Source organism: Chlorocebus sabaeus, chromosome 15 (genome assembly GCF_047675955.1).
Source record: "Chlorocebus sabaeus isolate Y175 chromosome 15, mChlSab1.0.hap1, whole genome shotgun sequence".
Classification (NCBI taxonomy): Eukaryota; Metazoa; Chordata; class Mammalia; order Primates; family Cercopithecidae; genus Chlorocebus; species Chlorocebus sabaeus.
Window position 1 is genome coordinate 49,466,481 of NC_132918.1, and position 15,505 is coordinate 49,481,985.

General features: G+C 35.8%; 1 protein-coding gene across 2 annotated transcripts in view; it reads right to left on the minus strand.

The window, feature by feature from the left end:
* Positions 1–15,505, minus strand: part of RASA2 (RAS p21 protein activator 2) — a 122,989-nt gene that overhangs the window by 42,563 nt on the left and 64,921 nt on the right. For both annotated transcript variants that reach the window (XM_073023552.1, XM_073023551.1), the window contains exons 8-13: positions 14,597–14,673; positions 13,558–13,659; positions 2,374–2,530; positions 1,891–2,039; positions 725–839; positions 230–304 (exon numbers count right to left, since the gene is read on the minus strand). In XM_073023552.1, coding sequence (XP_072879653.1) covers positions 230–304; positions 725–839; positions 1,891–2,039; positions 2,374–2,530; positions 13,558–13,659; positions 14,597–14,673 — 675 coding nt within the window. The remainder of the gene's footprint in view (positions 1–229; positions 305–724; positions 840–1,890; positions 2,040–2,373; positions 2,531–13,557; positions 13,660–14,596; positions 14,674–15,505) is intronic.

Below are 15,505 nucleotides of genomic sequence, written 5' to 3' on the forward strand. Positions count from 1 at the left end.
TGTTCCTAGAGACAAAAAGAGACAATCAAGAACAAAAATAAAGTGAAACCACTGAGGAAATAACATTCTAAAAACTAATCCTAGGAAATGCTGCTAATAGTAAAGGCTTATGTAAAGAATAAACAGCATTGCTTCCCTCTATCTGGCTTTATTACGATGTAAGTGGGAGAAAGGTTACACCATTAAGAACAATTTTAACACAATTATAAACAATATAACAAGGACTTACCTTATTATTTTCTACATTATCTCCCTCTTTCAATTTAATAGGATCTATTTCACAGGATTTTGAGGAGTCACATATCTGAAAAATAAATTTTGCAGTTAATGATTTTTTCTAAGTAATCTGACAAAATGAAAAAACTGTTATTGTTCTGATGATAAAAGGTAATTATAGAAATTTAAATTTTAAGCGTAAAACGCCCTATGCAGGGATAATATATGCAATTTTCTTAAAACACAATATCAAAAAGTATTTGTCATATATTTGGAACTCCGGCTAAGATAGAAATCCCGTAACAAAGAAATAATGTAGACCATACTATACTGTGCCTTTTGAGTAAAAATCCATTGATAGAGAAGTAAATAATTTGCTTCTAAAGTGTTCAGTCTTATTTTTTGAGGAACACATAAATGAATGAACCCTTCCCATCAATAGATCACTTGATAAAAGAGCAACTATCATGAGGTCACAAACTATCACTGTTGGAGATATATTCTGTACCTCATCAAGAATAGGTTTTAATGTTACTTTCAGGTAGTGCCCTCCCACTATTTTCATCATCTCATCCAGACATCGGGTAGCCAAGGAATTTCCTCTAAAAATTGTGTTTGCATCTCTGAAACAGAAATAGATGAAACCAAATGTAGTAAACAAAGATTGTGAAACCAAAAATATAACATACTTGACCAATTTACGAAAGCAGCATTGAGTTGAAATAGATTAAGGCGTACTAGAAGGCATAAGTGACCTACAATTTTAGTAATTTTTACCATTTATTTAAAAGTTTGCTGCCATTAGGTTTTTCAAATTTACCAAAAATATATAAAAATAATGGCCAGGTGTGATGGCTCACGCCTGTAATCCCAACACTTTGCGGGGTTGAAGCAGGTGGATCACTTGAAGTCAGCAATGTGAGACTAGCCTGGCCAACATGGTGAAACCTCATCTCTACTAAAAATACAAAAATTAGCTGGGTGTGGTGGCGAGTGCCTGTAATCCCAGCTACTCAGGAGGCTGAGGCAGGAGAATCACTTGAACCTAGGAGGCAGAAGCTTCAGTGAGCCAAGATCATGCCACTGCACTCCAACCTGGGTGAAAAAGCGAGACTCCGTCTTAAAAACAAACAAACAAAAAACTCAATACACATATATATACACACGTACATACATATATACGTATATACATACACACATACGTGTATAAAGGCAAATCACATTTATGAACCAAAAATGTAGAGTATATGTATGTCTGTGTGTGTAAAAAAACAACAGTGTTAGACTATGACGTGAATGAGAAGTCACTTGATTGCTTTTTAGAATGTCATACATATGCATATAAGGGTGATACATAATGAATAAAGAAAAAAACACTTCTGCTCTGGTGTTTTTACTTGTGACACGTGAATCATTACACTAAGAAGCAGATTAGTAACAAACGAAATTTCCTCACTGAGTTAAGAAAAAACATCCTTCATTAATTGTCCTTAAGGTAGGTGAATACTGTTTGATAGCTTAACTGCCTTTTGTTATTTGTTAAGTACTTCTTTTCAGCCTACTATATAGTAAGTCTGATCAATACAAAAAAATTCAGACTACGAAAACAATCTGTCAAACTAAGGTCCAATTTCAACAACATGTAATTAACATTTAATAAAATATAACTCTTACTGTGTATCCTTCAAGTCTAATTCAGCCACAGCAGTGGCAAAAGGAACAAGTTTATCATGGTGCAGCAGCAGTCGTACAAGGGGCAAAACAGCATCATTTTTATCTCGACATATTTCACTCAAAATGTAAGCAGCTGAGGCAGATATTGGCTACATATAGGAAGGTAGAAAACAAGCACAAAAATCAGGGAAACATGATTAACTGTTCAATCATTAGCCTGTAAAAGTAACTGTAATAATGTCATTAAAGCTGTTATACAGGATATTTAATTTTCAAAATTTTTTATCAGAGATGATTGTGGGAACACACGTAGGAATCATAGTACTCTGGTTCAGATAAATAGAAATGTGTGTGTGTGTATATATGTATGTATATAATTTTTACTGTTTTAATAAGACTTGATACTCTTGAAATCTTCTTATCATTTATACAATTATTTTAGCCACTTCGTGTTAAATCATATCCTTAAGATTCTTAACATACTTGAACATCTGGTGATTTTAGCAGCAAAGTTTTCAAAGGACCATAGTACTCTGAAGGAAGCACGTAGTCTTCTGTATAACATATATTTAATCGAAGAGACCCCAGGTCATCAGTTTTGGATGACTTGTTTCCATTGTCTCTTGGTTGTAGCAAGTACCTAAAGTAAAAATATAAGTGATTCCATGTGATGGAAACGCATTCAAGCCAATGAGGCAAGTTAAGAGTTAAGCTATAAAAAAACAACCAAAAAAGTCAACTTAGTATTTACGGTTAGGAAACTTCGTAAGTAGCAGGATACTAATCTTCAGAAGCCTAATACTGGTTATATATTGGATTAGAAAGCTACAAATACATTTTTATCCAGGAAACAAAACGCATAGATATTACAGAAATTAAGATCCCAAAGGAGTTGAATAAAAGTTTGATTAGCTTGCAGGTTTAGAAAAAATGATGATGAAAGGTAAAACATTTAAAATCCAATGTATTATCAAAAATAAATGTTTACCAACTAAATTTAAGAAAGAAGCATTTAGTTGAAAATAGGTAAGACAGTCCAGGTGCAGTGGCTCATGACTGAAATCCCAGCACTGGGAGGCTGAGGCAGGCAGATCACTTGAGGTCAGGAGTTCGAGACCAGCCTGGCCAACACAGTGAAACTCTGTCTTTACTGAAAATACAAAAATCAGTCAGGCATGGTGCCCGTAATCCAGCTGCTTGGGAGGCTGAGGCAGGAGAATCGCTTGAACCCAGGAGGCGGAGTTGCAGTGAGCTGAGATCCTGCCACTGTACTCCAGTCTAGGCTTGTATGGATGACAGAGCGAGACTTCGTCTCACAAACAAAACCAAAAAAAGTAGATAAGACATATCAGAACACATAAGAAATCTTGTTTTAAAGTAAATTCTTTATCCAAAAATTTGAACTTAAGAGAAATTTGCAGGACCAAAACCAGAAATCTAAGAGTTTTTTTTTTTTTTTTTAAAAAAAGCTTTTTATCATGGGAATTTAAAAACACAAACAAAAGAGAATATTGAACTCTCCTGTACCCATTATCTAGTTTAAACAATTATCAACTGAAGCCTAATCTTGTTCGCCATCATAGAAAGAAAAAATTATGTCCTTTGCACCAACATGGATGCAGCTGGAGGCCACTACCCTATGCGAATTAATGCAGAAACAGAAAACCAAATACCATATGTTCTCACTTGTAAGTGGGAGCTAAACACTGGGTATGCACAAACACAAAGATGATAACAATAGACACTGGGGGTTCCAAAAGTGGAGAGGGAGATAGGGGAGTAGGGGTTGAAAAAGTTATCCGGTACTTTGTTCATTACTTGGGCAAAGGGATCATAAGCCTAAACCTCAGCATTACACAATATACCCATGTAACAAACCTGCACATGTACCCCTGAATCTAAAATTAAAAAACAACACAAAACAAAACTGGATGAAGGCTGATAAAAACTGCGAAGTACCACTGACAATCAAGTATTCTTATTTCCTTTTTTAGGGGGGTACTCAGCAATATGCTTGCCTAAATTTGAAATTTATGATTTGTTGTTGGTGTAAACATCTATTTTTTTCTAGACCATATCAGGTTTAAAGAAAGGCAATTTTTACTCTCATAGTAGCCGAAATTTGCAAAAACAATTGAACTCAACTAATTTGGACATTAAAACTTCAGAATTGCTGGGCTTTAGCCAAAATATATCTTTCTAGGATGGGGGAAAAAAAAAAAAGTTTGTTACTCATTCAAGATATCACAGGAGTTCCAGGAGTTAAACTAAAAGTTTATTTATCTAAAATAATATGCCAATTACAAATATTTCATCCCCTTTATTCCATTACAGCAAAATATCTAAAAATATCTAGGAAAAAAACCTAACTGTACTCTTATTTTTCAATAATCCATTATTTTAAAAAGGCGTTTTTCTTGCACTATATATAAAATAGTGAATCTTTGCTTTACTTAACTATAACCAGAAACTAAACTGCAGAAAAAGTGTACTATAGGTGTCTTTTATTAGTACATTCTAAAACAAAATTATTTTAAAAGTTACTATGTGCAGCCAGATGCTCAATAGTAATACTGATAACATTCTTATTTGGACACTGAAAATAGCATAATTTTAAATTATGCTGCAGAAACCATCACAATTAGAATATATTAAGGGAATTTATTTTTAAATATTTTACCTGCATATATTTTTTTCCTGTGACTTATCATCATATTGTCCACAAAATTTATTTTCAGAAATAATTCCAAATTAAATTTACAAATTTGGATTTGGCATTAACCAACACTGTAGGGTAGATAAAAGCAACCGAATGGAGATTCTTTTTGTAGTGAAGCTCAAACTTCAAGAACCAAGAAAATCGTGTGGAGTGCCACTTAATATTTTCATCACTCTTTGAACCAGAATCTTATTTATTTAATATTAAAAAATCCTTATTACACACAGACAAATAGATAACAATGCATACATACATAAACAATGTCACCAAATCAATGCTTTTTTTTTTTAAAAGAAGTTTTCTTTTTTTTTCTTTTAACTTTGGTTTTCTCTTATCTTTTTTCTTATCTTCAAAACACTACCATTCTGCACCTCCGCTTCTCTTAGGAACCTGTTAACTACCTACTATGAACCCTTCTCTATTTTCTTCATGCTTATATAATTTTATATAGATTTTTTAAAATGTGTGCATATATACACATTTGTAAATGAGTTTTGAGCCTATTCATTTACAAAACTGTTATCATATTCTACTCTCCAGTATCTTGTTTTTTTACCTGCAAGCACTTCCAGTTAACTCTTTGAGACTACTTTTCATAGATCCAGTTTGTTCTTTTTAATGGGTACATAATATTCATGCAATGAATGAACTCGAGTTCTTTAAGAAAGGTGTTTATGAATATAATGAAAAATAATTGTACTGTGTTGTGAAGTGAAAATGCTATACAGCTTAATAGGCCATAAGTAACTTAAAAATAATTGTGTTCAAAAAACAATAAACAACAAACATTAACATTTTGAATTTAATTTCAACCCTCCTTACTAAGAGACTGGGGAAAATTATTTATTTGCTTTGTGGGTCTGGGAAATTCTCTCTTTCAGTCCTCTGTTACCCAAGTTCTGCTAAAACACTTTTGTGGATTTTCTTTGCCATTCTTCTCCCAGAATAATCTGCATTGATACTTCTTTTATTATTTGCAGAAAATCCTCAACCTCTGTTTATACAGTTAACATTTGTACCAGGCACAGCAAATTTACAGCACTGGTTACTTACACTGAGGAAGAGTTTGTCTTTCCATTTTCATCTTGTTACTGCTCAATTCTATTCCTCTCTTAATTCACTGCCTCTATGGTATACACTTGCTACATTTTAATGTTTTAAAAATATATTTAAAAAGTTTTAAAATACATTAAGATGCATTTTAAATGCTGTCAATATTTCCCCTATACTGTTTGGGAAATAAGTTACATATTTTATCTAAGAATGTAGAATGTTTGGAATTATTATTATTTTTTGAGACAGAGTCTCACTCTGTCAACCCAGGCTGGAGTGCAATGGCGTGGTCTCAGCTCACTGAACCTCTGCCTCCTGGGTTCAAGTGATTCTCCCGCCTCAGTCTCCCAACTAGCTGGGACTACAGGTGCATGCCACCACACCGGGCTAATTTTTGTATTTTTAGTATAGACGGGGTTTCACTATGTTGGCCAGGCTGGTCTCAAACCCCTGACCTCAGGTGATCTACCCGCCTCAGCCTCCCAAAGTGCTGGGATTACAGGTTTAAACCACCATGCCTGGCCTGGAATTATTTATTTACACTCACAGTTTTCAAGTTTTATAAATCCTGCTCTAAGGCCTTTCTAAAGTTTGAAATTACAAAGCCCAGTAGTAAATTCCCTAAAAATACTAAAATGGATTCACAGGTGCAATATTTTTAGGCAGTTTAAATTATTTTAAGCATTGCTATTTGAACCCACAATTTTATTTTCAGTAGCTAGGTCAGCACAGGGCACACGGGCTTAGTTGTAGACATTCCATGGATGTTGACTAGAGAGTGAGTGAATGAATGCTTTGGTTTCGAAGCCTTGGGTCACTTTTTGAAAGCAATTAGAAAGAAGTTTCTAATTAACATGAGAAAAAAGCTGCCATCTTCTCTATTCTCTATCTAAAGGCAATGCCAAACAAAATTTAAAAATATATACACTGAATTTTTTTTAAAAAAGACTAATCTTGTTTCAACCATACCTTCACTCACTCTCCCATCCTGTTCCTGCATTATTATTTTAAAGTAATTTCCAGGTATAATTTCACATATAATTTTAAAAAGTCATCACTATTCACTTAGTGTTCAAATTTCCCCAAACTCATCATAAATGTTTTTCTAGTTTGTTCAAATCCAAATAGGGTCCACAGATTAGAACTAGTAATAGCATTCTTAAGTCTCTTTTACAGATTCCTCACTGTTGGTCCTACAGAGTTTTCCACCTTTGGAATTGTGTTAACTCTTATCTCTAACTCCATAATGTCATTTACCATACTCCTTCATCCTCTCTGTATTTCCTCTACATTGGTAGTTAGATCTAGAGGCTTGGTTAGATTCAGATTTGATGTTCTGGCAAGAACGCTTCATTGATAATGCTGTGTAGTTCTACCAGAGGCACAAATGTCTGGTTGTTTCTCCTCTTACAATATCAGCAGCCACTGATGATCACGGCTTAGAGCCATTAATCATCAAAATGATAATTTTATAATTCTATCACTCCTCCTTCACTTAGCTGGAATGCTGAGATGCTTTTTATAAAACAAACAGTAGCTTTAATACTTAATTTAATACTTAATTTAATAGTAGTTTTAATACTCCTCTAATATACTAATTCATTTAAAAATAGAAGAAGGCTTTAACAGAATATTTATTAGCTTTGAGAAAGATAAAGACAGAAAAGACAACTAGCGAATTAACCAAGGCAAATTTAAAGGATGAAGGGATGGTTAATACAAGAAGAAATTATATCATTACCCCACAAAAGAGGAGTATCAACCTTCAGAACATCTACTGTCTGATTTAAGAAAGAGCGATGTAAAGATATGGTCAATGAAATAATTAGAAACAAGCCTGTTAGGAAACATGACTCAGAAGTACCTCTAAGGGAAGTGTATTAGTCTGTTCTCATGCTGCTAATAAAGACATACCCAAGGCTGGGTAATTTATTAAGGAAAGAGGTTTAATTGACTCATATTTCCACATGGCTGGAGAGACCTCGCAATCATGACAGAAGACAAAGAAAAGTAAAGGGACGTCTCACATGCGGCAGGCAAGAGAGCTTGTGCAGGGGAACTCCCATTTATAAAACCATCAGATCTCGTGAGACTTATTCACTACCACAAGAACAGTACAGGGGTTTGAAACCACCTGATGATTCAATTGTCTTCACCAGGCCCTGCCCTTGACGTGGGGATGATGACAATTCAAGGTGAGATGTGGGTGGGGACACAGCCAAACCGTATCAGGAAGTTTAGCTGGTTGATGACCAAGCATCCTGACAATTGATACTTCGGTCAATTTTTCACAATCCAGGGCATGTTCTGCAACCTTGCAAATTCAGACACCACGTTTTATCAGCACATCTACAGGGAACCTGAAGGTCAAGTGTGGTGGCTCACGCCTGTGATCCCAGCACTTTGGGAGGCCAAGGCGGGTGGATCACTTGAGGTCAGGAGTTCGAGACCAGCCTGGCCAACATGGTGAAACCCTATCTCTACAAAAATACAAAAATTAGCCAGGCATGGTGGCACACGCCTGTAGTCCCAGCTACTCGGGAGGCTGAGGCAGGAGAATCGCTTGAACCCAGGAGGCAGAGGTTGCACAGAGCCAAGACCGTGCCACTGCACTCCAGCCTGGGCGAGAGAGAAAGACTCCATCTCACAAAAATAAAAAATAAAAAAAATAAGATGCACCTGAATTGCAATGACTGAGTGCAGAGCCTGATATACTTAAAAGCAGGCCAATTATTACATTTATGAAAAAGAAATATAGTCAAGTAGCGTAAATACCTGGATTGTTAAGTGACCAATGCATTTTATTATAGAAATGCTCACTTACAAAAGTAGGGAGAAGAGTGATAATAGTAATAATGAATGCCGTTTCTTACCACTACTCCCATGTGCTCATCACTTGGTTACAACAATTATCACCATTTACCATAGTGTTTTTATCTATATCTTTCACTGAATTTTTTTATCTGTTAGTAGCTATTTGGAAAGACAAATTATCAAAAGGCATTGTGGTGAGTACAGAGGCATGACAAGGAGTTTTATGCAGCCTTAAGAATCTCTCAGCTAAGACAACGGTGTTGCCAAGGAAACAGTAATTCTTCTGGACCAGAATCCCCTTCCCCATCAACTGTGCTTGAATAGGCAGTACCATGCCTACCTCTTTGGAATCCTTTTTTATTACTCTAGATGAATCTTTTCCTCCTATTGAACCAGTGTTTTCCATGCACAGTAGAGTAACATTACTTGTATTACTGCTTACTCAGTTACAACTACTTCTGCCTCTGGGACCATCCCTATCCATCTTAAAACAGTACCTCTACACTCTACAGTCAAAACAAACTCTGTTTTGGTTTGTAGTACAGAAATTTTGCTCAGAGCGCAACTTTATTTCCTTTAGCTCCAAATAACTGGGGAAGGGGTATGACATCCCTCTTTACTCTCATGTAACTAAAAATCACCAGGCCTACAGTCTTAACATAGCATTGTTCTATGTAGAAGAATTAGGGTAGTGCTATGCCAATTACTCATTTTTATGCATATATTGTTTTTGGATCTTATGAACTCCAGAAGGGTTCACTCCTGCCATACTTTCTAAACTTGTTTCTTTGGATTTTCTTTGCAGGATAAGAAATCCTCACAGACAAAATATCTCATCTATGTCTACTTGAAAAAAAAAGACTTCACAACATGTTGTTTTACCCACCCTTTGAAAAGATCATTTTTTAAATGAGTAGGGAACTCTCTGATTCTCTTTTAAATAATATTTTATAAGCAAGGGGCACTCAAATTTTTTCTAATGGCTTAAAAGAGAGAATGTTTTTGAGTTTTAAATATATTCAGAAATATGCCAAAGTTCAAACTTCAGCACACTGGTTGAAAGCACAAATTTTGGGGTCAGACAGTTTGGTTCAAATCCCAGTTGTGTGACCTTAGACAAGTCGCTCAATTTCTCTGTGCTTTTTCCTCATTTGTCAAATAAGGACTATCAATAGTATCTTAACACATTAAAACCCTACAATAGCCCGAAAAAAGTTATTATAAGTAAAGCACTTAGAATAGTTCCTGGCACACAGTAATCACTATGTAAATGTTACACACATAACATTTATATATATGATGTATAATTATTACCACTTAAATATGTGAATAACTATCAATAGTTATTTGTATAACCACAGATATGTGATTATTATTTTAAAATATGATTACAAAGGCTCAATTTAATAAACTACCTGAAGGATCCTTGTGAATTAAATAATTCTGTATGCATTAGAGATAAAAAAACAGGCTCAAGATCTGTTAAATAGTTCAGGAATATATGGCATTTCTAAGTGAAAACAAAACAAAAAACTCATATATATATATGTTTGTCAGTTTTTGAATAAAATATTTCAGTTTGAAAGAAAAAGAAACAGGAAACAAAATTTTTAACTGAAAGTAGCATTCAGTTGCTCTACACATGTACTTTTCATTCACAGACATAAAAGCAATCCTTATGCCCTCAAGATAAGCAGTTTTGACAGTCCCTTAACAGAAAAAAATCAGCATTTAAATAATTCTAACCATAAGGTCTGTGTAATTAAAATTGAGGTAGACAAACCCAAAGTACAATTATTTGTACATAATGCTATGTAAACGAGAGAATGAAGTAGTAGTTCTACTAATAACCGAACATGGGCCAGGTGCAGTGGGTCACGCCTGTAATCCCAGCACTTTGGGAGGCCAAGGTGGGGGGATCACGAGGTCAGGAGATCAAAACCAGCCTAGTCAACATGGTGAAACCCCGTTTCTATTAAAAATACAAAATTTAGTCGGGTATGGTGGCGCATGCCTGTCATCCAAGCTACTCGAGAGGCTGAGGCAGGAGAATGGCTTAAACCCGGGAGGTGGAGATTGCAGTAAGCCAAGATGGCGCCACAGCACTCCAGCCTGGCAACAGAGTGAGACTCCGTCTAAAAAAAAAAAAGTTGAACGTTATTTCTGTTTTTTTGTTTGTTTGTTTTTTGAGACAGTCTTGCTCTGTCTCCCAGATTGGAGTGCAGTGGCGGGATCTCGGCTCACTGCAAGCTCCGCCTCCCAGGTCACGCCATTCTCCTGCCTCAGCCTCTTTAGTAGCTGGGACTACAGGTGCCCGCCACCATGCCTGGCTAATTTTTTGCATTTTTAGTAGAGACGGGGTTTCACCGTGTTAGCCAGGATGGTCTCATCTCCTGACCTCATGATCCGCCCGCCTCGGCCTCCCAAAGTGCTGGGATTACAGGCGTGAGCCACTGCACCTGGCTTATTTCTGATTTTTTTGTTTGTTTGTTTTGTTTTTTTCAGCTGAAGACAGGAGACTTGTTATATTTTCTAAATTCAAATATTAAACAGATATGTTAAAAATGTGAGGCCAAAGGCAGGGCGCAGTGGCTCAGGCCTGCAATCCCAGCACTTTGGGAGGCCGAGGTGGGCGGATCACAAGGTCAGGAGTTCAAGACGAGACTGGCCAACATAGTTAAACCCCGTCTCTACTAAAAATACAAAAATTAGCTCGGCATGGTGGCGTGTGCCTGTAGTCCCAGCTACTTGGGAGGCTGAGGCAGGAGAAGTGCTTGAACCCGGGAGGTGGAGGTTGCAGTAAGCCGAGATCATGCCACTGCACTCCAGTCTGGGCAACAGAGTGAGACTTTGTCTCCAAAAAAGTGAGATCCAAAAAAAAAAGTTTGAGTACAAAAGGTGTCAAAATTATCAAACTGGAAAGCTAAATCATATCAAATATTAATCTAGTCTAAAAGCATGTATAAAGTGCTTCTGTTGAAAAGAAAATCCCAGTAATTCATTTTATCTATTATTTGAATCTTACTTTCAAATTTAAAAATTACAACTGAAAAGATGTTTATATCTATTTTGAGACTTTTCAAACAACAGAATTAAACTACTGATGATTACTCTCTCTCTTTTTTTTTTTGAGACGGAGTCTTGCTCTGTCGCCCAGGCTGGAGTGCAGTGGCCGGATCTCGGCTCACTGCAAGCTCCACCTCCCGGGTTTACGCCATTCTCCTGCCTCAGCCTCCCGAGTAGCGGGGACTACAGGCGCCCGCCACCTCGCCCAGCTAGTTTTTTTTTTCGTATTTTTTAGTAGAGACGGGGTTTCACCGTGTTAGCCAGGATGGTCTCGATCTCCTGACCTCATGATCCGCCCGTCTCGGCCTCCCTACTCTCTTAACATCAAGATTAGAAAGAATTTGCCTGAAATCCTGAGCGTAAATAAATTTTTTCTTGAGTTTTCATGCAGTTACCAACAACCCCACAAGGGGATGCTACAGCTCTACAATTGATGGAGGAGGGTAAGAGTTTTATTTCCAACTTACAAGAAATGGCATTCACATTTTCATATTTCCTTACAACTATGGAAGTATATATGAATTACCAGATGTTTCTATTTCATGCTATATAAATTTTAGCACTTATATTTCTGGCAGGTTACTTTAAAATATCATGGGCCAAAAACATCCATAAAAATAAAATTAGTTTGTTAATGTTCTTACATACTGCCAAGGAAGCTGCACCAAGTTTTGCCAAATTTGGAAGGCATCTCTAGAGACGGTCTTACTTAAAAAACATTATGTGGCACATTACAAGTTCATTTTGAGGGGCCCAGAGGCACAAGAGCTCGTTTTTCTCCTCTGTACTGAGTGGTCTGGCACGTAATTTTAAAAACTTGACAAACTGAGCTCAGAAATTTTCATTTTAAAATGAATGCTATTTGATGGAAAGTAGAAGACATGGTGTAGTGGGAGGATGACAGGTCCCAAATCTTCATCAATTTTTCAGTGACTACGTTTGATTTTCTCCCCCTCTGTGGATGCATTTTACAAACTATAATACACAAAATGCCAACATAAAGACCAATAAATCTAAGATCTGCCTTAGAGAGAGAGGCAAAAAATAAAGTAAAAATTTTAAGAGTCTCCAAATCATTCTACAAGTGATAACTATTCCAGGACAAGACTCTAAAATGAAGATGTCTGATGGCCAATCAGAAGAGGCTCTTTTAGGGACAATGAAACTGATATCCATAAGAAACACCTAAACATTCCTCTTTGAGGCAGTGGAAACTGAGTTCCAAAAAGTGCTCCTTAAAAGGCAAATGAGAAAAGCATGTTCATTTACATCCAGTTGAAACCCAAATCTAGCAAGAGAGATGCTGGGCAACATACTGAAAGGATACACAAGCTTTTAAGTGCTATAGACAGAAAAAAAAAATAGTTTCACATTGATTCTGCTAAGGAAACTAGCTCAATTTAACGTGTGAACATTAATTTTAACATCAGTTTAATGTTATTAGAGTCATTAAAAAGTAAAATAATATTGTAGTCATTATTGAACACCAAGAGCCCTAAAAAGTGCCAGCTCAACAACATAAGACTTTAGACATTCAAAAAGTAACATTAGGGCCATCTACGGTACATTTCAATGGGGTGTGGTGAAGGAAGAACAGTGGTTAGTTCCCATAAACAACTGAGTTCCCTAAATAAAATCCTTTGCTTTCAAATATCCACAATTCCTATGACCACTAATAAAACTTCTGAAAAGCAGATACTGATTTGTGACCTAGCATTTTCTTACATGAACAACTCTTATGTAATGTTTTAAATGTTTCCCATTTTTCTCCTTAAGTCTTCACTTCTGAACAGAAAAATATTCCTAGACGATTCAGTTCTTTTATCTCAGTACCACAGGTCAAGTCATAAAACGTACAATGTACTTCTGCGACAATGAATGAATGAACATATCAATGACATCTGGCTTATTACGCGGCAAATTTAAAATATGTTCAGAGTAAGCATTTATTTGCATATATATACTGTATTAAAGAGAATTAAACTATGGAGTTCACTAAAATGCTGGGCTCTTACCAGGCTTGATGAGAGGAATCAGTTCTTAATACATTCACAGGAACCTTAATCTCACCTAGGAAAACATCTTGGACCAGGTTTCCATTGTTCCACAAGTCGATCCTGAAAATTGAAAACTGGCTTTATGTTTTGCAAACAATGTTTAAGAGAGTGCACATCACAAAACAGCTTCAAATTACTTTGATCTGTGTTATAGCATTAATTTTACATGCTTAAAAGATGTTAGCACCACCATATACATACCTCACTATCCAGACTAGAGAAGCAAAATACTACACAGCAGCTTTTATTTAAAAAGCACAGAAAGTAACTTTAAATAGTCTAAAAGAAGGCACTTAAACTGTCTTAGTTTGAAAGTCAAGGCTTTATTTTAACCTATAGCAATAAGGACTACAGAAAGAAACTACAAAAAGAAACCAACGCAATACTACAGTTTCTCTCTAGATTACCACCAATTAATATATATATAGAAAAATTAGAAAAATACATTACCTGATCACTCCAAACACATGATTAATGTACCATCTAGATGAACACACTGTTAACATCACACCTACACATGCATTTAAAAGATTTTTCCTTCCCAAAAGGCATAGATATTTAAGACTTAGGAAACAGCACAAACTTCAAACACATGCACCTGCTGAATTATCTTCTTACCTCACTGAAATTTCTGTTAGACAGCAGATATGTTAAGAAGAATAAAAAAATTATTTCTAAATTGGCTGAGATACAACTTCCTTTCCATTCATTACACTATAATCCAGAAATGTAAGGAACAATTTGGGAAAAATTAAAAATAAAACAGATGAAAATTAGATCATCTTTGTTTATAAAATAAATATACCCTGAGTATTTCTGCAAACAAATCAGACTTTGGAGGATAATCTGGATTTAAATTAGATGCATACTCCTCTAAGTTTCATCAACCAACCTGCTATAGAGAATTCTATTAAAGTTGGTTTACCTTTTTTGGTTGAATTTAGGATTTTCTTTTGGTACACAAAAAAGCAATTCTGTAAAACCCTAAGGCACATACCTGATCTCTAGCTTTTCAATGTCCTCCTCTTCCACCTGGAACTGGGACTTTCTGGTGTAACTACTGGATCTGGTTACCTGTAAACAAAATATTTTAGTAAATTTTTTTTTTTTACATTTTTCCTATAACTTAAAAATGATCATCTCCAAAATATTCAATTGTGGATAAAAGCAGAGGAAAATGTCCAAGTAATATTTTACTCAATAGCTGAATACAAAAGCAACTATGGAAGTAGAAGAAAATAAGGTGGTGTAAAAAAAAAAAATCAAAATAATCTTTGTCTCTATGCCATTCCTATCAACTCAATATATGGCAATGGCCAGGTGCAGTGGCTCATGCCTGTAATCCCAGCACTTTGGGAGGCCAAGGTGGGAGGATTGCTTGAAGCCAGGAGTTCAAGACCAGCCTGGGCAACAAAGTGAGACTGTCTCTATTTTAACAAAAATAAAATAACATAAATATATCAATGAATATTAGATTCTCTGGCTCATACGTAGTCAGTTGGTGACTCAGAAGTGTTTAAAAGACTTTCGCACATTTCTCAAGACACCAGTCCTACCCTGCACTTCCTTCTCACATTTTTGCTGAAAATATCAACGCCATTGGCAGGAACTTCTTCAATGACCGTTCACCTGAACTTGTCCACTCCCACACAGGGTTCTCTACTTGAGTTTTTCTCATGCTCTTCTCAACAAGAGAATGGGATGATTTTCTTCTTTTCTAAGACTAGCCACCCACACAAGGTATGCAATAAGCATTCAGTAAGCATTATTTGATCTATTTTAATTACAGCTTTCTACACCAGTTTGTTCATCTCACTCAAGTCTAAGAAAAATTCTCCCCTTAAATTATGGTCTTCCTATCTCTTTCCTTTCTCAGACAAATATCTGAAAACTGTAATCCACCCTT